General features: G+C 38.2%; 6 protein-coding genes across 9 annotated transcripts; all 6 read right to left on the bottom strand.

Moving 5' to 3' along the window:
• Nucleotides 1–1243: 1243 nt before the first annotated feature.
• LOC119992044 (chlorophyll a-b binding protein 151, chloroplastic-like) lies at nucleotides 1244–2194 on the bottom strand. Its single transcript, XM_038838646.1, has one exon. It carries the CDS (start codon nucleotides 1653–1655, stop codon nucleotides 1368–1370), a length of 288 nt encoding a protein of 95 aa, XP_038694574.1. The 5' UTR covers nucleotides 1656–2194; the 3' UTR covers nucleotides 1244–1367.
• Nucleotides 1737–2584, bottom strand: LOC119990964 (chlorophyll a-b binding protein, chloroplastic-like). The gene is made up of 3 exons (XM_038837113.1): nucleotides 2568–2584; nucleotides 2403–2481; nucleotides 1737–2003 (listed from the first exon to the last, which is right to left on the bottom strand). The coding sequence occupies exons 1-3, from the start codon at nucleotides 2582–2584 to the stop codon at nucleotides 1737–1739; spliced, it is 363 nt and encodes a 120-aa protein (XP_038693041.1).
• LOC119992042 lies at nucleotides 2486–6351 on the bottom strand. Of its 3 annotated transcripts, XM_038838642.1 has the most exons (4): nucleotides 6187–6351; nucleotides 5866–5944; nucleotides 3438–3630; nucleotides 2486–2806 (listed from the first exon to the last, which is right to left on the bottom strand). In XM_038838642.1, the coding sequence occupies exons 2-4, from the start codon at nucleotides 5917–5919 to the stop codon at nucleotides 2676–2678; spliced, it is 378 nt and encodes a 125-aa protein (XP_038694570.1). In that variant the 5' UTR covers nucleotides 5920–5944; nucleotides 6187–6351; the 3' UTR covers nucleotides 2486–2675. The 3 variants fall into 3 exon arrangements, with proteins under 3 accessions (XP_038694570.1, XP_038694571.1, XP_038694573.1); XM_038838643.1 differs by lacking the exon at nucleotides 6187–6351 and having other exon boundaries at nucleotides 5866–6164; XM_038838645.1 differs by lacking the exons at nucleotides 5866–5944; nucleotides 6187–6351 and adding an exon at nucleotides 4765–4802 and having other exon boundaries at nucleotides 3438–3655.
• A 2444-nt stretch (nucleotides 6352–8795) lies between these two features.
• Nucleotides 8796–13977, bottom strand: LOC119992041 (vacuolar protein-sorting-associated protein 11 homolog). Its single transcript, XM_038838641.1, has 6 exons — nucleotides 13568–13977; nucleotides 12687–12860; nucleotides 12194–12523; nucleotides 10301–12076; nucleotides 9308–9713; nucleotides 8796–9211 (listed from the first exon to the last, which is right to left on the bottom strand). Exons 1-5 carry the CDS (start codon nucleotides 13787–13789, stop codon nucleotides 9354–9356), a joined length of 2862 nt encoding a protein of 953 aa, XP_038694569.1. The 5' UTR covers nucleotides 13790–13977; the 3' UTR covers nucleotides 8796–9211; nucleotides 9308–9353.
• A 480-nt stretch (nucleotides 13978–14457) lies between these two features.
• On the bottom strand, nucleotides 14458–17932 carry LOC119992264. Of its 2 annotated transcripts, none has more exons than XM_038838962.1 (2): nucleotides 17590–17932; nucleotides 14458–16998 (listed from the first exon to the last, which is right to left on the bottom strand). In XM_038838962.1, the coding sequence occupies exon 2, from the start codon at nucleotides 16876–16878 to the stop codon at nucleotides 14797–14799; it is 2082 nt and encodes a 693-aa protein (XP_038694890.1). In that variant the 5' UTR covers nucleotides 16879–16998; nucleotides 17590–17932; the 3' UTR covers nucleotides 14458–14796. The 2 variants fall into 2 exon arrangements, with proteins under 2 accessions (XP_038694890.1, XP_038694892.1); XM_038838964.1 differs by having other exon boundaries at nucleotides 17595–17932.
• A 1909-nt stretch (nucleotides 17933–19841) lies between these two features.
• Nucleotides 19842–21143, bottom strand: LOC119992265 (F-box protein SNE-like). Its single transcript, XM_038838965.1, has one exon. It carries the CDS (start codon nucleotides 20484–20486, stop codon nucleotides 19998–20000), a length of 489 nt encoding a protein of 162 aa, XP_038694893.1. The 5' UTR covers nucleotides 20487–21143; the 3' UTR covers nucleotides 19842–19997.
• Between the last annotated feature and the right edge of the window lie 3253 nt (nucleotides 21144–24396).

The following is a 24396-nucleotide window of genomic DNA, read 5'->3' as shown; positions in this document are numbered from 1 at the left end:
CACCTCTTGTTGATGGTAACCCAGCTTGGTATGTTGATCATAAAGCACGGATGGACGAACCAGTTCAGAACCAGTATACAGCCTAAGAAGTTCTTTCTTTTCTCTGTCCTTCTTCACTCTCTGGAGCTCTCTGAACCTCTCTTGCAGAAGAGCGATCGAAGAAGAACCAACCATGGTAGAATCACCGTTCGGTCGAAGAGATAGATACCCTTTGTTTGACATGGAAGGAAGGACTGGTTATATGTCAGGGTATATATAGGGAAAAGCCATTCGCCGATTAATTGATTCCGAGGTGTCGTAAAACATCCAGAATCCAGTAATGCACAGCAAAGTCCAAGAAGAAGAGTTGAAAGAGAAGGGTGGGTTAGTGAAGGTGTAGGCAAAAGGACTTTTTAAGGAGAACAAGAGTAAGAGGGGCCAAATGGAGTTGGAAATTAGTGTTTGGGAGTGTGTTTGTGAAGAGAATATTGGGTTAGGCAATCGCTGTGTGGGCTTTGTCTTATGAAGAGATGTTAGCTTTATAATATGGCATTTTCCTTGTGTGTCCGAAGATTTGAAGGGAAATTTTGTTATTTTTTGCCCTATTTTTCAACCCCAACTCCCTATTTGTTTTGGTTTATTCAACCGGAGGAGGAGAATCTATGAAAAAACTAAGGGAAAAGGACAAGGATAGGGAGTGATACTAGCAATTTAGCATGCAGGAAAGAGAATGGAAAGCCTGCAATATGATGATGCCTTTCGGTTTATCGTCTTTCACATTCAACGGCCTACCCAAAGTCCAACTGGTGATGAACACAAGCTTGAAAGTTTTGTCACAATAATTGATTATCGGAATCGGTTTGGTGTAATCTAACGATGTGATATAAGTTTGAGCTCAACATCAAACACTTGAGACGCCTTCAGAACAACAAAACCACGCGGGTCATAATATCAAAACATAGACAATATCTCTCCTTTACTCATACCTCTCAAATTCTTCTTCAAATTATAACATGTTCAAAATCGATAAGTCTTAAGTCTTAAATTAAATTTATAGATTAATTTAGAACCATATAAGGTTATTCCAACGGCGTTAAAATATAAACTAACGATATTTAGGTAGAGTCTGTATTGGAACTTAACAACATACAAAACAATCGGCATGTAAATTGTGGCTTACTTAGAGCAGGACAAATAAACACCTTTCAGGTCCTTTTAAGGAGAATGCCGTACGGAGCTTAAGGCCCAAAGCGAACAATACCTCTCGAAGTTGTTTGTTTCGGAGTTTTCCGACAAACAATGCTGATTTTGATCACAAAGCAGAAACTAAAGATTGTACAATAATGTTCACTACAACATTAAAACTTGATAGTAGCTGATCATTATCTTCATTTTCCAGGGACAAAGTTGGTGGCATAAGCCCAAGCGTTATTGGCCACTGGATCTGCCACATGATCGAAAACATTCTCAATCGGTCCCTTCCCTGTCACAATAGCCTGAACAAAGAATCCAAACATTGCAAGCCGTCCATTCTTGGTCTCCTTAACCTTCAATTCCGCAAAGACTTCTGGGTCATCCGCAAGGCCGAATGGGTCAAAAGCTCCCCCTGGGTAAATTGGGTCCAGTCCTTCACCTAATGGGCCTCCACCCACTATGTACCCTTCAACAAAGCCCATTAACACGACCTGGAAAGCCTATCTTGCAAGAATACTTTGGGCGTGAATGAGGTTTGGGTTGCCAAGGTAGTCAAGCCCACCTTAGGAGAAGGCTCCGGCCTTGAACCAAACTGCCTCGCCGAACTTGACACCGTTCTTTAAAAGGATTTCGGGGAAGACGCAGCCCAGAGCACCAAGCGTGGCCCATCTGGAATGAATCACTTCGAGTTCACGGTTCTCGGCGAATGTCTCTGGATCGGCAGATATTCCGGCAGTGTCCCACCCATAGTCGCGGGGAAATTCTCCGGTGAGGTACGAAGGAGTTTGATCCGAGAATGGGCCCAAGTACTTCGGACGGTCCCCCCATACCTATAATTAGAATCTAATTAGTAATTAACCAGCGCACTTAATTTTGAAAAGAGTTCACTTCGACCGTTAAGAATATGGAATGGAAGAATTCACTTTGACACATTATCAAGTTTCGTCTCTAAGACACCTATATCCCAAATAATTTGAGATCTGTGAGAAACTATAATAATTTGTCTAATAGCACTTTCAAAGCATGATTGGTTTGACCAACGAGAAATATATGTGTGCTCAAGGTTTGATTCCAATGAGAGACATATCTGTCAAAGGTATTTCAAAAAAAAAATGATTGGTTTGTTATTGATTGTAGTCAGTCAACATATAATAGTATAATCTACAGGGTAACCAACAGCCAGCCAGCAAGGGTACTGAGGAACAGCCAACAAGGGTACAGAGGCTTACGCGTATACAGCAAGGTACAACAGCATCAAATTCTCTATGTTGTGGAGTAAGATGCTTGACAAAATATGGTCCACGGGAACTGATTTAGACAGAACTAATACAATCAACCAAATAAATATATCAAAGGGCTTGTATATCAAAGAGAGTTCTCCAAGGCAGAAGTACCAGCAATACTTTGCCATATTTATAATAAGAGTGTCGAGTTCTTTCCTAAATTCCTTATCCCCTAAACAAAAAGTAAACTACAAATACATACACATATGCAGATCAGCATCATGGTTCCAGTTTCAATGAAACTACCCGCGACTGTCTGTTTCGCTTCGCATGGTTGACGAAGACAAGTGATAAGCACGACGGAGCCCACCATGGCCGCCGAACTTTTTGCTCCCCTTTTAGGCATGCCACTGGAAATACAAAGGTCATAGTAAGTACAGCTAAATTTAACTTTGAATCTAGCAGAGAGAAGTCACAAAAAAAATGGCAGCAGAAAACTGAAAGGGGCATGAAATTATCAGAAAAGGCAAGAGAATCAACTAATCAAGGTAATAGAGTGCCACTAAGTGATACAACACCATAATTGCAGCCTGCATCTTGTGCAGCTACATACAATCCTTGCCTTCGCCATCCAGATTAGGGGATCATATATGTACTAAAGTTCTTTGGTGCAATTCCTACAAGTATAACCCAAACTAACCAATCAAATTTGGACCTGATAATAAGAACAAATACCCCATTATCAAACAGATTTTCTGAATGTGTGTGTGTGTGTGTGTCTATATATATATAAGATTTGCATGGTAAAAAGCCCTAATTGGATAATACCCGTTTTGGCTAATACCCTCTCCGTCCCGAATCGAATCCATTCACAACCCCATGAACAACAAGAAGAATGAAGAAAAAATCCAACAAAATCAGGCTTCTTTCCTCTCAAAGTTTCTTAGCCTACATATTTCAGGTAATTCCTTGGTAAATACAGGTCAATCAATTAATGATGAAGCAGTTTAGGAGCAACTATTTAATGAGAGGAGATAGAACCTTTTATTCGCCTGAGCTCCTTACAAAGCGTGATGAAGTCTCCCCATTTCATGTGGCATCGCCTTATAAATCGTAGAATCTGTTCAGTTGTAAACATGGACATGCCCTCCAAATATTCTCCATTGACACCATTTTCTTTGAAAATTTGACGGTAGCTACCAAGATTTATTTCTTCTAACCATAAACCAACATCCTTGCAAAACAAAAGGACAGGCCGGCTGTCAACCAAGCAACCTCAAATCCATGAAATGCTATTTTTTTTTCCAAATCATGAAGTAATCTATGTATGAGTATTAGTAAGTCTTCACAATAAAACAAACATCCGCATAGGTTCAGGAAAATATATTTCGAAGGTTACAACAGCCGATATAGCCCGTTAGTTGTTATGGAATAAAATCTCATAACTGCACAATCCAGAACCTTTTTGTTGTAGTAAGTTTCCTTAAACAAAAATCAATCTGTGGATCACTTATACAAATTAAACAACCAAAAAGTGTAAATAGAAGAAAAGGAAATTCCAATGTAACTGATTCCTATATCTCAGTCTTTCACACTACGAGTAACTGCTACCATCCAAAAGTAACAATTAAAGGGGAAGTTCACAGGTAGTCCCAGCTTCACAGCGCACACATGCATAAAAGTTTGTGTTATGCATCAAGAGTAGCAAACAGGAAGCCATAATTTTTATCCTGTTCGAAAGCAGATGCTCCAGAAACATCCATCAACTTGAGGGTGAGAAGCACAGATATGCCTTACTCTATTGAAACACTAGCGTTTGAATATACTCAACCTTGAAGCAGTAGCATATCATGATTATCATCCATGCATCAGTTAGTATTAAATAATAAACAAGATTTCCTCGTGCTCCAAGACTATCCACAGGTTTAATTATTATATGTGTATTACTTCACAAGAACCAGCAATTGATATCATCCATCATCAGTTAACCAACCCCAGCTGACCACTTAGTCTTTGCCTCTTTGGTCTATCACGATTCACAATACAGTTCCCTACTTCCCTCCTAAGCAAATATCCTTACAACACCCTTCACATGTACCAAAAGGCACTCTGAACTTCTGTAGCAGACATGAGACATCCTTTTAAACATCCCTCCAGTATTCTCATTTATTTTGGGGACTAGTTTTTAACAGGAGGATGGCCAAGCCTGCCGAATCATGGACTATAAAGTTATTAACACATTCCTCCACGTCAAACATGGCAAAACTTTGACCGCCAAAGAATAATGCATGAGAACTTTCTGACTTCAAAAAGGTCTTAAAATTGTAAATCTAAAATCACCATTTACATATGGATACGGTATCATTACCTTAGCTTTTCCACACGATGCATTCCAAAAGAAGAGTAGCCAGATGAATGATGAATATGCCGTAGCACAAAATTAACATATTAGCATAATGTGCATCTCTAATGCATGTTGAGAAGACTGTACAGTCTGTATAGCACAACAAAATATACATAGTGTATGAAAGAAAAGAAGAAGAAAAACTTTGAAAAGAAGAAGTGGTTTATGGTTTGTATGATAAATGCCATCATAGTCAAAGCGTTAGTCACAAACAATTTAGTGGACAGCTACGTAGATCCGTATAAGAAATCATTAATATATTTCGAGAATTCTCCTTTGGCATTAGGTCTTATCTAAGGCTACACCGCTACACTCTCAACGAATTCTATAGAATCCATGTTCTTTCTTATAACTTCCATTTATGTGTTTTTGTTTGGTCATGCACTCATGCCTCTTTTTAGTGTCTCCAACTTGAACTTTTTTGGACTCAATGCATCGTCACTACAATATCTCTACGCTGTCCAGGCCTGAACCATCTGAAACAATTTTCTCTCATTCTTGCTACCCTTACCTACCCTAGATCGAATAGTCTCATGTGCTACCCTCTCCTTCCTCGCGTTGTCACACATCCAACACAATATTTTGGAGATAATCCAAATTCCCTTTTCCAAAATCCAAACATATATTTACCCTGAGAAGACGCAAACATACAAGCTCCTCTAATAGACCAGTGCAAGAACTGCACCAAATCTCATGATTCCAGAAAATTAAGGACAAATGCAATGAATAAACATCTATTTCAGTTTGTTTATCAACTCAATTAGCTGTAGAGTTCCATTATTACCAATAAAGAAGCATCCCAACTCACACACGTTCCATGGGATCAGGGATCAAAACCACGAAGAGAGTCAGTGACACAAACTAATTTCAATCTTAAGCATCCCAATCAATACAAAATTGACCGCACACAGAAAATTAAAACAATACGCTTCAATTACAGCAAGCCAATTATTTATAATCAAATTAAGTCGGAAGGAAAAGAAAAGCATCTAATTCACATAAGAGTACAAAACAAGATCTACTTCCAGAACAATAAAAGATCCGAGAAAAAGATAAATCGAATACCTCAACAGTCCAAATGAAGAAATCAAGAGGCTCAGGCTGATGCTCCTTGCTCATATCTCAAACAAATACTCAAAATCACCTAAAAAGACATCATGTGCAAACAAACAGAACCATACGGTCATCAAATTCTCATTCAAAAGCAACACACCGACCGTGTTTGATTCCCGGAACCGGAAGATAAGAGAGATCAGAAAACAGAGTCAGCTAAGAGTGACAGCTGTGAAATCTCAATTACGTTTTTGCTTGAAACTTCTAATATTACTTTCCATTTTCTCGGGAAACAAACAAAACAAAGACAGTGCGTGTTGGAGGTATGCTTACCGTGCGAGGAAGCGCGAAGTAGGAATAACTCGAATATTCTGCATTTGAGAAGGGAATTGAGACCGGAAAATTAGAGAGAGAGAGAGAGAGAGAGAGAGTGGGAAGAGTTCGCGGGCCCACTCGATTAATGGTGAACTTGATGGGTTCGTTTGCCCTTTTTCGCTTGGGTTGTCTCTTTACCCTTTGGCGTTACCACCTTCATTTTTAACCACGCGACTTCTGTGCACGCTCCGTCAGACGCACCTGCACCTCCCTTTCATGTTTTTTGTTTTATTCTTTTTCATCTCAATATCCCTTTAATAATAGAAAAAATAAATGACAACTTTATGAGAATTATTTAAAATAAAGAAGTCCCAAATTTTTTTTGGTAACCCAAAACTACAAGCACATAAATTTAGACAACACATGATTACTAAACAAGGTTTTGAGAAGGAGATAGGATTCGAACCCACGCCCTAAGAGCAACTGCCGTAGTGACTTTTTACTGGGCCAACAAAAATCTATATTGGATCCCACTTCTATTACATAAAAAGTCAAACCAAACACGTCTGTCAAGCCAACCACATCAATAAAACACATCTCCCAATATAACCACATCAGCAAAACATAAATTCTTATACATTTTTCCTTCCCATCCAACATGGTGGCAAACAAATTCTCATGCCCTCCATGTTATCCACAATAAAACTATACCAAAACACAATCTTTCAATACAGTCATATCAGCAAAACACATCTCCCAATACAACCACATTAGCAAAACACAAAACCTAATACAACCGTATCAGCAAAACACAAAACTCCATACATATTTATTAACCCAGACAAAATAACATCATTGCAAGTGCTCTAATGAATAGATATCCCTTACATATAAGATGATTCTCATTCAACTAACAACTCACTTGCATGATTACTAGTGTATTGTTTCTAGTGAAAATTGAATAAAAAATCTTCCGAGTTCATACGACCACTTACGGAAGTATTTAGAGTCCCATGTTTATATTGACAAGTTGTCATTAATTTATTTTGTTTTAGGACCTAAGGAACTTGCGTTTCATCCTTTCCAACATTGGAAGAACAACCAAAAATAGATGGTCATATACCACGCACCCACCACATGGCCTTGGTCATTAAACTAGGAATACTTAGTTGACAATAAAACATCACAAAAAGACAAGAAGAAAGCTGATTCCACTAAAGGTAAAAAAGCTAGAAAATTAACAAGTCATAATAATTGAATGACTCCATGATGGGTGGGTGTGTGTGTGTGTGCCCAGGTTGGTCCCATGTAGGCAACCTTGTCCAACACCCAGAAGATCATTGATATAACAAATTAATGGAACCCATACCCATTAGATCACTATACTGTGCACATGATGATAGACACACAAGTCACACGAGCCCATTTTGACTGAGGCTCTTGGTGCTTGGTTGGCAGTATGTGTATCAAAGGATCACAAATGGGATTCTATTCACCTTGAGAGGGTGATGCAGCATTGCTGGTGGACCCAATCAACTTTATTTGTCGTGTGTGTTAGGTCCTCCCCTGCTGTTGAGTTGAGCATCCCGGATGAGAACTTCTGCAGTATGAGAACTTCTGCAGTAGAAGTCAATGCAATGGCCATCAACAAAAAATTCAGTCTTTTTACCAAATTCAAAAAGTTGTGTGGACTCTACACTAGTGACTGAATGTATGTAATCAAAACTACAAGGAAACTGCAGGGCCCTTAACCCTTTAGACCTCTGCGCCGGAAAAAAAGAAGAGAAGAGAAGAGAGGAAGTCACACGAGCCTACAGTGGTAATGTAAAAACAAAGGTACCTATCATCAGTACTGAATGCCATACACAAAGCAGCTACATGTGCAGCACATGTACACTTCCATCACTTGCGCTTGATCAAGACTATCCGGGACCACATTTAGCACAAATGTTGACTATGAACTCTTAATCTTTGATCCTCTTTTGGCTACTCGACTTGGCTTCCATTTTAACCCAGTTGGGTCCAAGTTGACTAATGATTGTCGTCATCTCAGAGAATCACTTTCTTTTTATGTTATTTTATATTATACAACTGAATATAGACAAGGGAAATGTACAAATTATGGAGTAGGTGAAACTTGATATTATTTTTTTTAGTGGGTCCCCTTCAACCTCTCCAACAGTTCTCAATAACCACAAATATCCAAACAAGCAGATTCTTTCAGCTAACAAAGGTATATCGGAATGCTTAAAGGAAATAAATCAGCTTGGTTTTAGCACAAACCTTGTATATTGGACCCCCTCAAATCAATTGATGGAAAACACAATTTCTCCTTTTTCCTTCGGTGTCCGGCTCCTGAATGTAGCAGATGTGAGAGAATGAGACGGCCTGCAAAGAAAAATTCTGGAACCGGTAGACCATCATATCATTACTTACTTAGTTAAACAAGGTAAAAAATAAAGCTACATGTGATCTGCAGCTTTTATATATCTTTTACTGAAGCTTGACTGTAGATGAAAACAAACCAAGGCAGTCTCAAAGATTACCTGCTATACAACTTGCTTTCAACTATAATTGTCGACAGAATCCGAACTGGTAGTTAGGTTACGATTACAAAAACACAACAATGACATTCAAAACAATCAAATGTTGAAAAGCCATATGCAAAGGATATTTTCCTCAAGTTATTTAACACTCTCTCCAAAACTTGTTCAAAATCCATTAATGGAATCTAATTTCATACAGGATAAACAAAGCTTCCACATGTAATCTCACCATTATCTAAACAAATAAAACCACAAGAGCTCATGATTGAGCTAGAAATTTACACAGCGAGAAGCACGTAGGGATCATCCACCAGGACCTTCTCATGCTGTATTGTTATCAACAACAATTTTACAATTACTCTCATGGGTCATAGCTGTAAGCACAACAGGGTATAAATCAGAACTTATCAGCCCAAAAGGACAAAGAACAGTCTCATATGAGACCTGCACAAACTTAAAGGCTCCTCTGCAAATCGGTATCAGCCAACCAAAGTACCCTGAAAACATTATATTCAACTCAGGCTACCGCATCTCCCAAACAAAATTTGGCAACGACTTGCAAATTCAGAGTAAAATGTTCACAAAGGGCTGACCTGAAGCCGAACATACTCAAAAGCCATTTGTAGGAGTGCTGCCTGATCAAACAGCACCCGTCGATCCATTGGTAGTAGTTTTGCTGATGAGCCCCTTCCCAAAATAATCAGCAATCACAGAAAACCCATCCCTTGAACTTTTCACTTGCTGGAAAAACCTGTCTTGATCTTTGGAATTCTGTTCCAAGCCTCTCTTCATTTCAAGAACTGCTCTATATTCAGGAGCACATTCAGGGCATTCTTTTTCATTATCTCCAAGACAGCGTTGATGGAATGAATGCATGCACATGAAGTGGACGGCAGGAAGATCAAGGGTGAAGGTGCAGGCAGTGCACTTGCTAAGTTGAAAGATTCGAGCATTGATCCTAAGATCCTGAATTTCTTTCCTCATTGCCAATGTGTCTTCCTGCACAATTAGGACTCACTGAGAATTCTCATTTTTTTTTTTGATGGAAAGAGAATTCTCGTTTCTTGTTAAGGAGAAACTGTAACATGAATTAAACACCGTAAATAGAAGAAAAAAAAAGTGCTATGTTCGAAACAGAGTAATAAACAACCCCTCCTAGTCAAACTATGACATTAAATACCTATATACATATGCATGCATGTGTGTGTATTGATATATAAAAGTTAATATTTCATTATATTATAACAATCCAAGAGGACTTTTGAACACTTTGATTCATCAAGGATTTTGAAAATCTGGTAGCGATAGTATCCAAAAGCTCAAAGAAACAGAAGAAATTCTCACCCCATAATATGCCACGGCCTATTGGCTGCCTGATAAAGTACTTTTTTCATTCTGAATATTTTCAGCTGTATCTCAAAGATTGTGACCATATAACGTAGCATCTATTCAAAAAATTTCATAAAACCGGCTAAACAAGCCTTACCAAGAAGGCAAGAACAGATGATTAATCAACTGTCATTGGGGCATGGTGAACGTCCACATACATACTTCAAGAAATTATAAAATTAAGCTATGAAACGAACCTGATACTTCTCAATAGCCCGCCGATCCTCGTCAATCAATTTTGACTCCTGTTCAAGTTTCCGAGCAATATAATCCTTAATGACAGAGAGCGTGAGGTTCGAATTTTTGGACAGGGATTGAAGAACGATAACGGGAGGCAAGATGTCATCCCTCTCGATATAAGTCAAAACTTCCTTCACTTCTTTAGAGCAATCTTCTCCAAGTTCACCAAAATACTTCAGCAGATCTGCCCAAAGAGAAGGGTCCCCTCCTTTACCAGAATCCCCCAACCTTTTGCAGCATGCAATCAATCCTTCATGATCATGGGCTTGCATGTAGCAGGCAATTACCTCTTTATAAAGCTTCATCTTCTCATAGATAAACAGCAGCCCTTGTTTAAATACATTCATCTCACATAGAATTATAGCAAGATCAACATCATAAAGTGGGTGCTCAAGGTCAGAAGGCCATGCACTCTTAAGCAAAAGTAGGCCCTTTTCTTGCCTCCCCAGACGACCTTTCTCCTCGTATAAATCATTGTGGTTAGTAATTGATTTCCCATTGGACTCCACTCTAAACATTGCAGCCGCTCCTGATTTGGTTCTAAGAGAAAGATCGACTCCATTGTCAGCTTGGGATATTGACAATGGGAAGTTCAAATCGTTGGATAGATACAACTCCAACAGTGTATTGTGAATTTCTACTTGAGCTGGGGAGTCTTTCACCTTATCAATATATTTTTCAAGAAAATCCATGAGGGACTCTGGGTGGTGCATGAAAATGTTGAGAAAATCAACAGGTGATGGCAGCATAGATAGGTATGAGCCATTTGAAGTTCCTCTCCTCGCTAATTCTCCATCCTCTGTACAAAGCCTCATGAGTATCTGAATTGTCTCCGTGGGTTTGTGCCCTATGAGAATCTTACCATACTCTTTTACAGTTACTCCTGCTTGACTAGGTTCAAGAGACAAAATATATTGCAGAGCTTCTTCATAACTGCCAAGGTCTTCGAGCAATATCTTCAAGTACCACTCATGCCTTCCAGCCTTCTTGGCAACATACATTGCATGCTCATGGTAATTGGCAGCGCGACAGACCCTTATTGCAGTCTCCACATCAAATTTATGTTCCCCAACACCATCCTCACTTTTGATGAACATATTCAGCTTTTCAACATCTTTTAATTTGGTGTAGCAATTTAACAAAAGAGTTGTATGATCTTTAGAAGCGAGCCCTTTTTCATGTAACTTCTCTAAGTAATTAGTAAGGTTGTAGATTCTTTGTGCATCCAGAAACTTCTGTATGACATATGAAGGTTCAAGGTGACCGATAGTGTTGATGTACTGGGCCATAGCTTCATCATAGTCTTGTTTGCTATACAGATGGTCCCCATATTTCCTTAGAACATCAGCTGTTGCGGCAGCATCAGCTTGTTGACTTTGGACAAGATTGATAGCTACAGTATAAAGATTTTTCTTGAATAGCATATCTAACTTGCTCTCCATATCCTTCTCTCCAATATATAAAGCAGACTTGTCAGCCATTATGAGAACTATATTACCCCACTCACAAAGCATGTGAGACACCTCCTTAACCACAAGACTGTGGGCTATTAAGCGGTTTTTCAAATCATAAATATTGAAAGTATTCTTGCCATTTCTTTGATCTGCAATAACGCACAACAGGTATCCACGGAACCACCCAATTAGTTTCTTCTCTCCTTCAAATGCCCAACAAGGACCACGTCCATCAACTTCATAAAAGTACACGGCTTCATGTCGACCAATTATCAGTTCCTGAAAACATTAACCGTATAGGATCCGTTAGCTCTCTCAGAGACTCAAGACAGCATATTCTGTATTTAATAAGGCAAACAAGAATGTTAAGAATATAGGGCCCTGTGGACAGCATACCAAGCGATCACTCATCGTAACACCGTTAAAATCACATCCAATATGATCTAGGGTGTGCTTCTGAGGTGGCTGAAACTGCATGCTGAACAAGGTCACTGAACCTGGAGTTACAGCAAATAGTTGAAGGGCTCCACCATCTACTCTAAACCCTAGACCGGTAATAGAAGATAGACTCTTGTCTGAAGAATTCTCTACGTCCACCTGAAGCTTGAAACGGGTAATACGTTCTCGCGCAATGTCCCCTTTGATGCAGTAAATGCAACCATTATCTAATCCAATGGCTATTAGAAGTATTGGTGGAGCTTCCTCCAATACTGAAAATGATGTAATCTGCAGAACATTATATATTTTAAATCTCAATAAGGATTAGTCTAGTCAAACATTTCAAGAGTTTATGAGGCATAACTTTGGCACGATGGAAATCAATAAAGTAAGAAGATGTGAGTGAGCATTGAAGTAATCTCGATTCTTGACGAAGTGAAAAGTGTACTACCTTTGCTTCAGCAAACTGACTGGTAAATATTCGCAAAATCCCAATACAATCAGGACTTGTGTTGCTTGAGCCTTCGGGCTGCATTTTATCTAGGTCAAAAACCTTTAGGCACAGTACGGATTGCTGTGGAGCAATCTGCTCATCTTCTCCCACTGTTACTATGAAGTTGCGTTGCTGATTCATCAAAAAGGTACATAAAAGGAAGAAGAAAGGATTCACATCAATACCCAACCATGATCTAGATTCATCCTTTATACTAGAGTAAAAAGCAAGTTTTGAAGGCAAAACAAATTCCATATTGAATGCGTTGGAAATATTTACAGTAGAGTACCATGGTAACATGAAATTCATTCATATAAATTCCTTGTATTCTGCTCCATAAATTCAGACAGAAGTACAACTGCAAACAAAATATATATAACAAAGACATTGCATATCGAACGAAAAGTGTTCCGCTTCAACTTGCTTTTAACCTTTCTTCTTTTTCTCAGTTTCTTTTATTTTATTTTATTTTTTCAAAATCTTCTTTTCATAGATGGATATCTGAACTTGCTCATCTTCCTCTAGTGACCAGTAAGTAGGATTTCTCATTCATAATAAAAAGGAAACTTCACATCAATTGCCAACAACATCTAGCTTCAACCATTACACAAAAATACTTGTAATCTGTGATTAAACCTCGGTTTTCAACCTCACCGCAAATAAATTCTGACTAACACTTTTTATTTCGTTTTTTCCATATTTTCTCAACTAAACAGTCCACAAAAAGGAAAAATCGAAGTGTATTTCATGATTGAGTTCTTTCATATGCAAAACGCGAACAACTGAACTTGCATTTGACAAACGATAAAGGGAAACAAAAAAAATCCCTAAAGCCAAACCTTGAGCTGCTGGAGGAAGAGAACAGAAGAGGAGTGAGCTTGGAATCCGAAATTGAACTTGAGGCCTCGATCAAGCAAGCTCACACTGCCATCATCGCATCCGATCACCACCTTGCCTCTCCCGCTAGAGCAGCACTCGATCCTCCCACTAACCTCCTCAGGAATCGCGCACTTTCCCCCGTATTTCTCCTCGAAAAACTCGAATTTCCTCCACTGATACATTTTCTCACCGTAAATAACCTAGATTGGACGCGATTACGAAGAAAGGTGCATAGAGAATGACTGAGATCGGATGGTTCAGCAAAAACTACAGAGAACTATAATTTGCTCTCTCCGCTCGCTCGTTGAAAGTGAAACAAAGAGGAAAACTCCAATGCGACGTCGTTTTCGATGGCTCTCTCGCAGGCCGTGGATTCGCCTTCAGCTTCTGTGCAGAATATCACTGCAGTGCTGCGCAAAAGCGGGCTTTTTTAGCACGGATCGACGTTGAGGCCCACTCAGAATCTGAAGGCCCGATAAGCCCATGAGGCCCCCGCAGAAACCCATGACTTGGCAAATATAACTTTTATTTTGTAACCAAAGAAGAGAAAGAGAATGATACATAAAAAAGGTAAGTTAAGGCAAAACTCAACGCATGACTATAAATGTATTGCTCCAAGTGAGAGTCAACACTCAAGACTGAGTACATATGATTTGACCCTAAAAATATTAACGAATAAGACTATCACCCAAATAGTTATGAGCAAACTAATCAAGTACTTTTCTTTTTTTCAAATACCTTGAGAAATTTGTCTCTTTAGAATCGAACATTGAAAATTTAACCCAACCGATTACTAATCGAGCCACCTCTCATTACTAACTACTCAAGTACTAGCAAATGAAGTTTCTCAGTAGTTAATCTAAAATATTAATAATAACATGATCCAGCACATACAAATTGCATTCTGTTGAGTTCAATATGTATCAGGGACACAGAAGAATGGTTACAGTTCCAATGCTACAAGAAGTGGGTATTCTGTCAACAAGTAGTCGGTACACTTTGGGATTCCAAAATAGTATTCCTCAATAAACATGGTAATGTGACTACTGTCAAGAGTCAATTGACAGGTTAAAGATGAATTGGCTATTAGCCATGTGTGAAGTATTGTACAGTCAACCTAAATTTCTCTATAAGAATGAAGAAAGGGCTCAAAGACAAATCTTGCATTCTTTGATTGACCAGGTTTCTTTCAAGTCTTCACTTCTGTTGTTATTGCGTGGAGCAGTTCATCTGGAGTTGCAGCTGGATCAAGATCCCAACACTTGTCTGGCAAATCATTTGTTTCCCCATCTAGCAAGCAGGACGGCACCTGGTGCGAAAATCGTAACATTTCTTGCCTTGCAATCCATCTTATAGCGTCCTTGTTAGTGTTGCTTTGGTATACTGTCTTGTACCCTGCCAATTTAACAAGAGGGATAACACAAACCCCAAATTCTTCAGAATAATCATCAAGCACCTCTACCATATCATACTGGTGCCTCACGTCATCTGGGGTCGATATGTTCCAATCTGGTGACCAATTTCTGTAAACAGCCCAAATGTCCCCACTTTTAGGGTATATACGAATACAACCTCCCCTGCCGGCTTTCCTCCCTCTCAAGATGTGGGAAAAAACATTGACTTGATCAACGACGTCAGAATTCCGTGTTCTGAAGTTTCCACAAGACTTGGTAAACCCAGAACCGACCCAATTGACTAAGCCAAATTCACTATCAGTTTTAGAATTCAAGTAAGTGATGTGAATCTTAAATGGTGAAACTGAGACAACCTCACGGATCAGACAATACAAACGAGGCATACCATCATCCTCATCATATAGAGCCCATATTTGCTTTGGCTTGAAGCATTCTTCTGATCTATCTTTGTCAAAATCATGAAAGTCAGGGTCAGGGACGGTTATTGAGACCGGCTTACTTTTAAGTGGCTTTGAAAGACGACGAGAAAGATCTGCATTTGCTCTTTTTGAAACCACTCCAGATTGAATGACTTCAGCAGAAGCTAACCTAATTTCTTCCAATTTCTTCTGAATTTCTGTCCTTGCCTTGTCCATTAACATCTTTCGAGCATCAAATGCAGGTGCAATGGGGGAAGGTCTGGCGGAAATCTCATTTGGACTGGGAAGCTTCGAGTCAAACCCAAATTTTGCATTTTCATTAGCTAACCTTCCTTCAGAAGCATTCTGTGACCCCTTTTCTTCACATCCATTTCTGAAGCTGGTACCCACGATAATCTTCCTTCTTTTATCGGGGCTACTGCCCTTAGATCCTGAAGCTTCATTACGTCCAGCAGATACATTTGAATTTACGTTAGCAATAGCATCTCTCATCATTCGTTTCCCATTGGCCCTTGCTTTAGCCTTTGCTCCAGCTACATGAGCATTTCCATTAGCCTGATAAACGGCATCACTGGGGAAAGCACATGATCCATTAGGACTGATGATTCCAGTAGAACTTCCAGAGTATGATGTCAAATGAAATGACATATTAGAGACATACTCATATCCGTGTCCAGAATGGTATCCAGAGACTCCATTTCCTGCAAAATAGTTGCCATTGGTTGGGACATATGTAACCCCATCATATCCGTGACCGCTATGTCCATTACTTGGCACATATGACCAAGGAGAGTAAGGAAAAGAACCATTAACTGGGGCAGTCCCAGTCTCCACAGCAATGAAAGTACCACGGCAATTCTTACACGAAAGTCTTTTATTAACGTACTTCCGGAGATACTCATACTGGACTTTGCAAGAGGTGCAAACAGTCCAGAAAGTATCAAGCCCATGAGAGGCCGATGAATTAGAACATTTATTATATCCTGCAACCCCAGCATTTTGAACATAAGATGGATTGTTCTGCGCCACAGATCCCATCGGCTTGTTTCTCTTGAAGTTATAGGAAGTTCTATTAAAACTATCAGATAACAGTGTCCAAGCTTCAGATACGAGTTTGAAGGCCCCATCTGCTCCAACTGTTTTATTTTTATCAGGGTGCAATAACACAGCCATTTTCCTATACTGCTTCTTGACAGCATCTTTATCCGCGGAAGGCTTCAAACCAAGAACAGAATAATAGTCAACTCCGCCATTGCCTTTACCCTCAGAAGCAATATAAACGTCAAATGTGGCCACCATTTGAGCTATCCCTTCCAGACTAGGATATAAATTTTTAGCCTTCAACGCATAATTTTGTGCCCCTGCAAAGTCTTTCTCAGCAAATCGCTTCTCAGCAATTTCTTTTGCCCTAAGAGCCTCCTCTATGTTCGCTTCCATGTAGAAATTAAATCCACTTGTAATGCAAGAAGCCAAGCTCTTGAAAGAAAAACTACAACCAGCCCAGAATGCTTCTCAGTGTAAGCAGCTTAAATTTCGCATATATCAGCATTTTCTTATCTGCATTTTGTAATGAAATCAATTAGGTTAAAGAATATCAAGCCTCAACCATTTTTCAATTAAAAGAATAGTCAACCCAGACACTTATTTCTTAAATGAACATAACTCAGTGACAGACAAAGTTCCATACATCTGGGTTTTGATCTAGACACAAAAAGATCTCAATCTGGGTTGAGTTAAAAAAAAATCTGGCTCTGGGGCTAAGTGAAGGAAATGAACAAGAATTTGTCCAAATTTCACATCACAATCAATTGCAAGAGTTTACCATACAATTTCTTTAGCAATTTTGCACAACAAAAAACAAATCTTTCATCTGACGTCCCATAATTTCCCTCAGATTTTTAATCAATCAAACTGTTACATCTTGAAAATACGAATCCCAATTCATCACAAGCAAAAATAAACACAAAGATCAGCTCAAAACCTCCAGATGAAGACCCAAATCTCATTCAACTCGCAGCCAACAGAAATGCAAAAGGATCAAAGCATATAATTCTAGATACCCAAGTCTACTAATCTAAGCAGAAATTCAGAGTCCCAAGTAAGAATCAACACATGTACTATTAAAAGAAGAAGAGAAGGAGAAAACACCTCACTGAGATTTAAGCTGGAATGGAAGTGAAACAGGACCCAGATCGCCACGTGTCTTCGGGAGCTCGGACAGATCAAGATTGGCGAACTAATTTACGAATCTCAGTGTACTGTCAACCCACACGAAGCACAAAGATAAAACCCTTTTTTATAACAGATAGTGGAGAGGACAGAATGGTTTGCTAGATCAGGGTTTTTGCCATCAAGAGTCAGCTAACAGGGACATGAGATTCTGAGTGGCTCGAAGTTCGGGTCCGATTTTGGTGAATCGACGGCAGGGAAAAGGGGGATCTCCGTCGATCGACGATCAGAGATGGGGGCAGCTCAAGTTTAAGTAAATAAGATTGGATAATTGTAGAAGTTAATAGTATTTAATGGTGGGAGATGCCATGGTGCGCACGGGTGCGTCATGCGCACCGTTGTCTTTTTTTTTATTTTTATTATTTGTTTTTTTGGTTGTGTTTGGTAGTGGGTAGAAAAAGAGTTGGGTAATCGTCTGGTTTCAATTTCCTTTCATTTATTTATTTTCCGGAAAGGGATTTATTATTTAAGAAAAAAAAAAGAGAATCTGGTATTAATAAAATCTAGTACAATGCTTGACTTTTTTAATTGCATATTTTTTTGGATTTCTATTGATTAATCAAGGGTTGTAAACTCTCAATGTCAAGCTCGCACATACGGGATTTTCCAAACCCAATACGTGGTCATAAGTGTGTTACTTTCAATAGTAATCGAATTCATAGCTTTTTTAGTATATATAATTTGGTCCCAGAGATATTTAAACTTAATTCACCGCTAGGTTATTAATCAAATGGCAAATATATTTCTCAATATAGCAATTTAATATTTACTCTTATAAAATTGGCATTTTTAGTAAATTAAAAATATCTAAAATTCGTTAAATAAAAACTATTTTTGATTTTTGATTGTCCTAAGCCTCAAAATCTAAAATGTTCTCATGTCCACACTTTATTATGACCTTTTGACTCATAAATTCATTTTCAGGGTAGTTATTATTACCATGGAGATCTTTTATTATTATTAATTGTTGACTATTTTGTTTCTATTTTGTATTTTGGATGGGAAAAAGATTCCTTTAGCCACATTATAGTTTTATCACAATGTGATTATTACATTTTTTTTTATTTTCCTGATTATGGTGGTTGGCCCAATTGAAACCAGATGAGGGTTTCAAGTTGCAAGCTCAGTGGCAGCAGTCAATTGTGCAATTAAGCTTTTATGGTCCATGGTCTGTGAGAAGAGAAATTCGGTCATGGAAAAGGCTTTGTCCAGTCTCAATCACAATGTCAAGGCCCATATCCCTCTTTATTACGTAGTATATACAATTACAAACAACCAATCAACAACTTGACATTGAATAATTTAATAATTGGGATAAATCTTAAAAATAGTCTATGTACTTGGCAAAACTAAGTCTATTGAGTCCTTACATTTTTTTTTCCCCCTTGTGTGTGATTTTAATGAATTTTGTTTTGATTTTTAGTTATGTTTGTTGGTTATAATGGGTTGATCTATGCCATGCCATATTTAACAACTCATTTTTTATTTTCTTCTCAAAAAAAATATCATATATGAAAAATCGTTGTCACATCATATATTTTAACGTCTAAATGGTTTGAGTGCTAACGGAACACATTATTCAAAGTGTAAAGGCTTCTTTAACCCAAAAAAAAAAAAGTATAAGAAACTCAATTGACGTGTTTTACAAAGTATATGGAATATTTTGGGATTTATCCCTTAAATAATTAGTTCAGGAGTGGACTTTTTATAAAGAATTCAAGAGCAGACCTTATCTCTTGCAATGAATTTCACTACAATTAATATTGGGTATATTTCAATATCCTAGCAACAATTCCAACCGTGATCAATTTTTATAGAAAAAATGCTAATAGGATTCAATTTATTGGATTCAAGTAAATTATAGCTTAATTTGATTAAGGAAAAGAGATCAACAAACAAACAATTATGATTCGCAAAATAAGCCCATAAAATTAAATTCTACATGTTATTTTGTCATGAATGCAGTAATGTTTTTTTAAAAAATCATTTAGACTGGTTGAGTTGTTTGGAGATGAATTCTTTAGAGAGACTCAAGACCTCGCGTCATATGATTTATTATATAAAAGGACAATTCAAGTATTCGGAATTTTTAGTCATGTTCCTCATCATAAAACTAAAAAGAATAAAAACGAAGAATGATGTCGAAAATGATAAGATCTCAATTATTGATATTCGAGTTGTTCCAGTTATTGAATTGGACACACAATATCCAAATAGATTGATTCGTGACTCCACGTGTCTGAAATGATGCACATAAATTATTTGCGTATAACTGAGATACGTGATCCCTATCGTGAGTGATCAGACGTTGATTGGCCTTCATTAGTTCATAGGAACAAGAGAGACGATGGGGACGCGTTACCAAATCTTTCCCCAACTCCGAGCCTCTCATAGTAATCAACGCAAAACAAAGAGAGCGAAAGCTGCACCTCCTCCCGACTCCAAACTCTCCGACCCGTCCTCCCCGACTCATCGCCAAGCCGACTCAGCACGGGCCGGACGCAAACCATGTAAAGACGTCTATACCCGCCCAACGCCACCACAACTGGTCGCACACCGGATGGCGGAGGAGACACCTGGCGGAAGCAGAGGTTCTCCCAGAGCGAGTCGCTGCGCGCAATGGTGCACCAGAGTCTACACACGCAGGCTGCCACACTTAAAGATCGGCCGTCTAGACGCTTCAGGATCTCGATTAGGATGTCAATGTGGTCGTTAAGGTGAAACTTGTATCTCCTCTCTCTATCTCCTGCTTTGCTTAGTTTCATAGGCTGTCGATGGTAGTTGTGCTGGATTTGATTGAATTGCTGCTGCGCCATGTTGACTAAGTGAGTGAGTGAAGCTTGAGATATATATATATATATATATATATATATATAGAGAGAGAGAGAGAGAAAGAGTGCGGGTGTCGTAAGATTCAAGGGAGAGTGTGAGCATATATCGCATTTTCTTTCTGTTTGTGCGTAGAGAAGTAATAAAGGTTGTGCTTGTATGTGCTTGACTATTTGGAGAGAAGGTGTTTGTGAAAATGCGTGTGAGGGGGGGTATCGAGTAGTGAAAGAAGTGGCCAAATGAAAAGGTCCAAGGCAGAAGAGCTGAAACCGATGCTTTAGTACTCTTGTTTATTGTTTTTGAGTCAAGAGAGCATTTGTTGTTTGTTGTTTTTGTTATTGCTTTTCTTTACACACTCCAAGATTTTTGTTCAGAGCCGCTGTGAAATTCACTAAGTTTTTTGAGTCTCGGTTTAGTGCCATGTACATAGTACATACAGTTGTAGACTACAGAGAATATGTGCAAAATCTGCAAATCTTTGTCTGTGCGTTGGTGGGCCATGTATTAGTAGGAGGTGCCTTACCTAGCTAGGAGCTGACTATAAGAACCTCTTGATTTTTGATGCCAAAAGATTCCCTCAACTAGGTTTCATAATCAACAAATAGAGACCAAGAAAACAATACGAATGATCTAATATTCGATTAAGACACTAACTTTAGAATATTATATGATGGACTTCTTAGGTTAAATAATATTCTTCCATCTGGGTCACGTAGAACCTATATGTTTGTCTCTTGGTGTTGGAGTTTGGCACATAAAGGGAACACCCAAGTCCTGAGAGACGGAAAGCATATGATTCAATATCAATGAATATAAAGGATTGATATGGACATTAGATTCACAAAGGGTTTTGACGATGACCCCACCTATAATTGAGAGGATTTCATTGTTTTGTATTGTGTTGGACTTGTCTGGTGGACACATTTGGAGAAAAAAAATATATTAGCTATTGTTCTTTTCATGCTGAGAGGAACTTGATTTATTGCAAGCTTACAAGAGTATATGAATGAAACCTTGGAGTGCGCATAGAATTTCACATTTCTCACTTATTTCTACAATGACTCATGACTGTCATTTGTACACTTTGTGTATTGCAGAGTATGCCCACATGCTGACATGCGATGCAACTATTGCATTGAAGAGTTTCATCATTTATATGTTGAAAGACCATATAGATGTGTGTGTGTGTACACATTCATTGAAAACCCAGAACTCAGCTATGTACATGAATCTTTTGCAGTCTGTAAAAAATAAGGTTTGGGTGGAGTGAATGAGTTTTAACTTGTTGATTTTGCCATAAACCAATCATGAATCCGGATGACTACTTGAGGAATGACATGAGTATGTATGCATTATTAGTTGACAGATGTGAAATTTCTAGTCATGTTGTACTAATATATGGTATGTGCGTGTGATGATGATGAAAATAATGTGAACAAAGCAAAGCAAACAAGCGATAGAATGGTAAACAGAAGAGGACCGACCAAGAAAAAACAAACATCCAAATTACAGCAAAATGGTTTCATATGTTCGTGGCTAACTGCTCTCTTAGCTTGAAGTGAGTTTTCACTCTAAACATGAGCTTGAGGAGTTTGTAAGGACTATTATTATTGAGGAACCTCGGATTGCCAAAAGAATACGAGTTTCAGAAGTCTAACAACAAACTCCCAAATGGACACCCACAATCGGAAATTATTCCTTCACTGTAGACCTGAACATGGGCTACAAACTCAGGCCGGTCCGTCGCCATATTCAGGCCCAAGATACCCATGTGACCCTGAAATTCCCGAAATTAGCCCAATATAACAGTTGTTGCTAGGGTTGTTAAGAACTACACCGAATCGATAATCAAAAAATCCATATGAAAAATTTATTTAATTGATTGGTTGGTTAAATTTATATTAATTGTTCACCGAAATTGTAGAAATTCAGATTTTCAAATGGGGAAAATTATTTTTTTAAAAAATAAAGTTAAAACTTAAAATTGTAACGTGGTCGCTGGGTCAATAATAAATTAATAATAGAGGACAGGACAGTTGACCGACTTGGTCTTTTTCCCTTGAATACCCTTTACCTTCCACTCTTAAAATCAAGGTTACTTCTGTAATATCCAGCATACATCCATTTTTGTTATAAAGCACCAGCTCTGTTTCTCTAGCGTTCTCAACCCAACTTCAAAAAAAAACTGAAACCTCTGTTTCTGTTAACAGAGAAGCTTCGAAACATGGAATCACTCAAGCAACAGAGAATCGTCCAATCTTTTACTCTCAACTTAGCTTCTAAGTTTTTACTTTCAGTTTCATTCTTAGCCGTCCTACTTCCTGCCTTCCTCCGTTACTCAAAATTCCAGTTTTTTACTTGTACAATTCAGCTTTTCAGCTACAACAATGACAAGAACTACATGTTCCTTCTCTGCAATGGAATCCTAGTACTCATCGTCAAGAACGCGGGTCTAATGGGTGCAAAGGAGAATCGAAAGGATCGATCAGAATTGCAGAGGGAGATGAAAGCATCAGTTGTAGCTGTTCAAGAAGAGCAGCAGCATGTAGAAGAGACGTCTCTGGTTATAGTGAAAGAAACAGAGTATGATGCCAGGTCGATAATTGAAGAAGAAGAAGAATTCAAAGAGCAGATAAATGAAATTGCTGTTATTGATGAAGATGGATTTGGGTCAGAAACTGCGGAGGAATTGAAGAAGAAATGTGATGATTTTATTAGAAAGATGAAGGAAGGAATCAAATTGGAAGCTCAAGGAATCATTGTTTAGCCATTATTTTCCTTAACATGTAGACTGATATTGATCCTTCTTTGTCCTCCTCTTCCTCTGCTTTTTTCAGTATAAATTAACTCATCTTCAAGCCACTTCCTGTATTTCCTTCAATAATCAATCGCAATGTAGTTTAATGTTCAAATTAATGATTTGACACCAGGAGTAGGCAATATATCACTTTCAAACTATGTTCATTTAAAAATGACAACGCTTTGGTTTGGATTGTTAGAAATCACAGCCTAAACACATCCACAATATTATTATTCACTCTAAGCTATTGGTCGGTACTAATTTATTTTTTGAGCAATCACCATTAGTACTTAGATTCAAAAAACACGTCGTTGGGTGAGAGGAGTTGAGTTTTATTTATAAGTCACTCGATTATTTTTTGAACGATCATCATTGGGACTTAGATTCAAAATCAAAAAACACGTCGTTGGGTGAGAGAGGAGTTGAGCTTTATTTATAAGCCACTAGATTATTTTTTGAACGATCATCATTGATACTTAGATTCAAAAAAACATGTCGTTGGGTGACAGGAGTTGAGCTTTATTTATAAGCCACTCGATTATTTTTTTAACAATCATCATTGGTATTTAGATTCAAAAAAACACGTGGTTGGACGAGAGGAGTTGAGCTTTATTTATAAGCTACTCTGTTTGGTTATATGAATCCGATCTAGATTATTAATCTCAACATGGATAGGCATCAAGGCATATCGACACAAAATCATGTAGGACCCCACATGATTTGTTAGTATCCTTGATTTTTTTTAAAATTTTTTTTAGGTCACATCATCGGGGGGGCAATTTGTCTTTGCTTTATTGCATGCGTGGTTGATCTCTTAACCTTCAAAGAAGCTCCCAAGAAACTCCATAATTGACTCCAAGTCTTCTTTAAACAAAAAGACAATGACTGAATAATAATCTTAAGTCTTCCTTTTCTTCTTCTTCTTTTTCAACAAAACACCAGCCAAAGAGACAGAAAACAAATCCATTTGTTCCTATCCAGTAAACAGCACTAGAAGACAAAAAAGGATTTATCTGAATTTTGATTGTATTACTGATCCAGTCGACAAGATTAGCACATCCAGATACTTTACAGGTCAAATGCATTGCCACGCATGC

This window comes from Tripterygium wilfordii, chromosome 22, assembly GCF_013401445.1.
Source record: "Tripterygium wilfordii isolate XIE 37 chromosome 22, ASM1340144v1, whole genome shotgun sequence".
Lineage (NCBI taxonomy): Eukaryota > Viridiplantae > Streptophyta > Magnoliopsida > Celastrales > Celastraceae > Tripterygium > Tripterygium wilfordii.
Note: the sequence above shows the minus strand (reverse complement) of the source record. Positions and strands in the feature narration are given on the sequence as shown.

Excerpts from the sequence above, each read along its gene's own strand:
- LOC119990964 (XM_038837113.1), bottom strand. Across the intron at positions 2,004-2,402 it reads TTGTACCTTGCTGTATACGC|GTATGGGGGGACCGTCCGAA; the intron begins GTAAGCCTCTGT and ends TTCTAATTATAG.
- LOC119992264 (XM_038838962.1), bottom strand. The coding sequence starts at position 16,878 with ATGGAAGCGAACATAGAGGAGGCTCTTAGGGCAAAAGAAATTGCTGAG.
- LOC119992265 (XM_038838965.1), bottom strand. The coding sequence starts at position 20,486 with ATGGCGCAGCAGCAATTCAATCAAATCCAGCACAACTACCATCGACAG.
- LOC119992044 (XM_038838646.1), bottom strand. The coding sequence starts at position 1,655 with ATGGGCTTTGTTGAAGGGTACATAGTGGGTGGAGGCCCATTAGGTGAA.
- LOC119992041 (XM_038838641.1), bottom strand. The coding sequence starts at position 13,789 with ATGTATCAGTGGAGGAAATTCGAGTTTTTCGAGGAGAAATACGGGGGA. Across the intron at positions 12,861-13,567 it reads TCTTCCTCCAGCAGCTCAAG|CAACGCAACTTCATAGTAAC; the intron begins GTTTGGCTTTAG and ends TTGATGAATCAG. Across the intron at positions 9,714-10,300 it reads GGGCTATTGAGAAGTATCAG|GAAGACACATTGGCAATGAG; the intron begins GTTCGTTTCATA and ends CTAATTGTGCAG.
- LOC119992042 (XM_038838642.1), bottom strand. The coding sequence starts at position 5,919 with ATGAGCAAGGAGCATCAGCCTGAGCCTCTTGATTTCTTCATTTGGACT. Across the intron at positions 3,631-5,865 it reads TCTTCATTTGGACTGTTGAG|GATGTTGGTTTATGGTTAGA; the intron begins GTATTCGATTTA and ends TTGTTTTGCAAG. Across the intron at positions 2,807-3,437 it reads GGAGCTCAGGCGAATAAAAG|TGGCATGCCTAAAAGGGGAG; the intron begins GTTCTATCTCCT and ends TTGTATTTCCAG.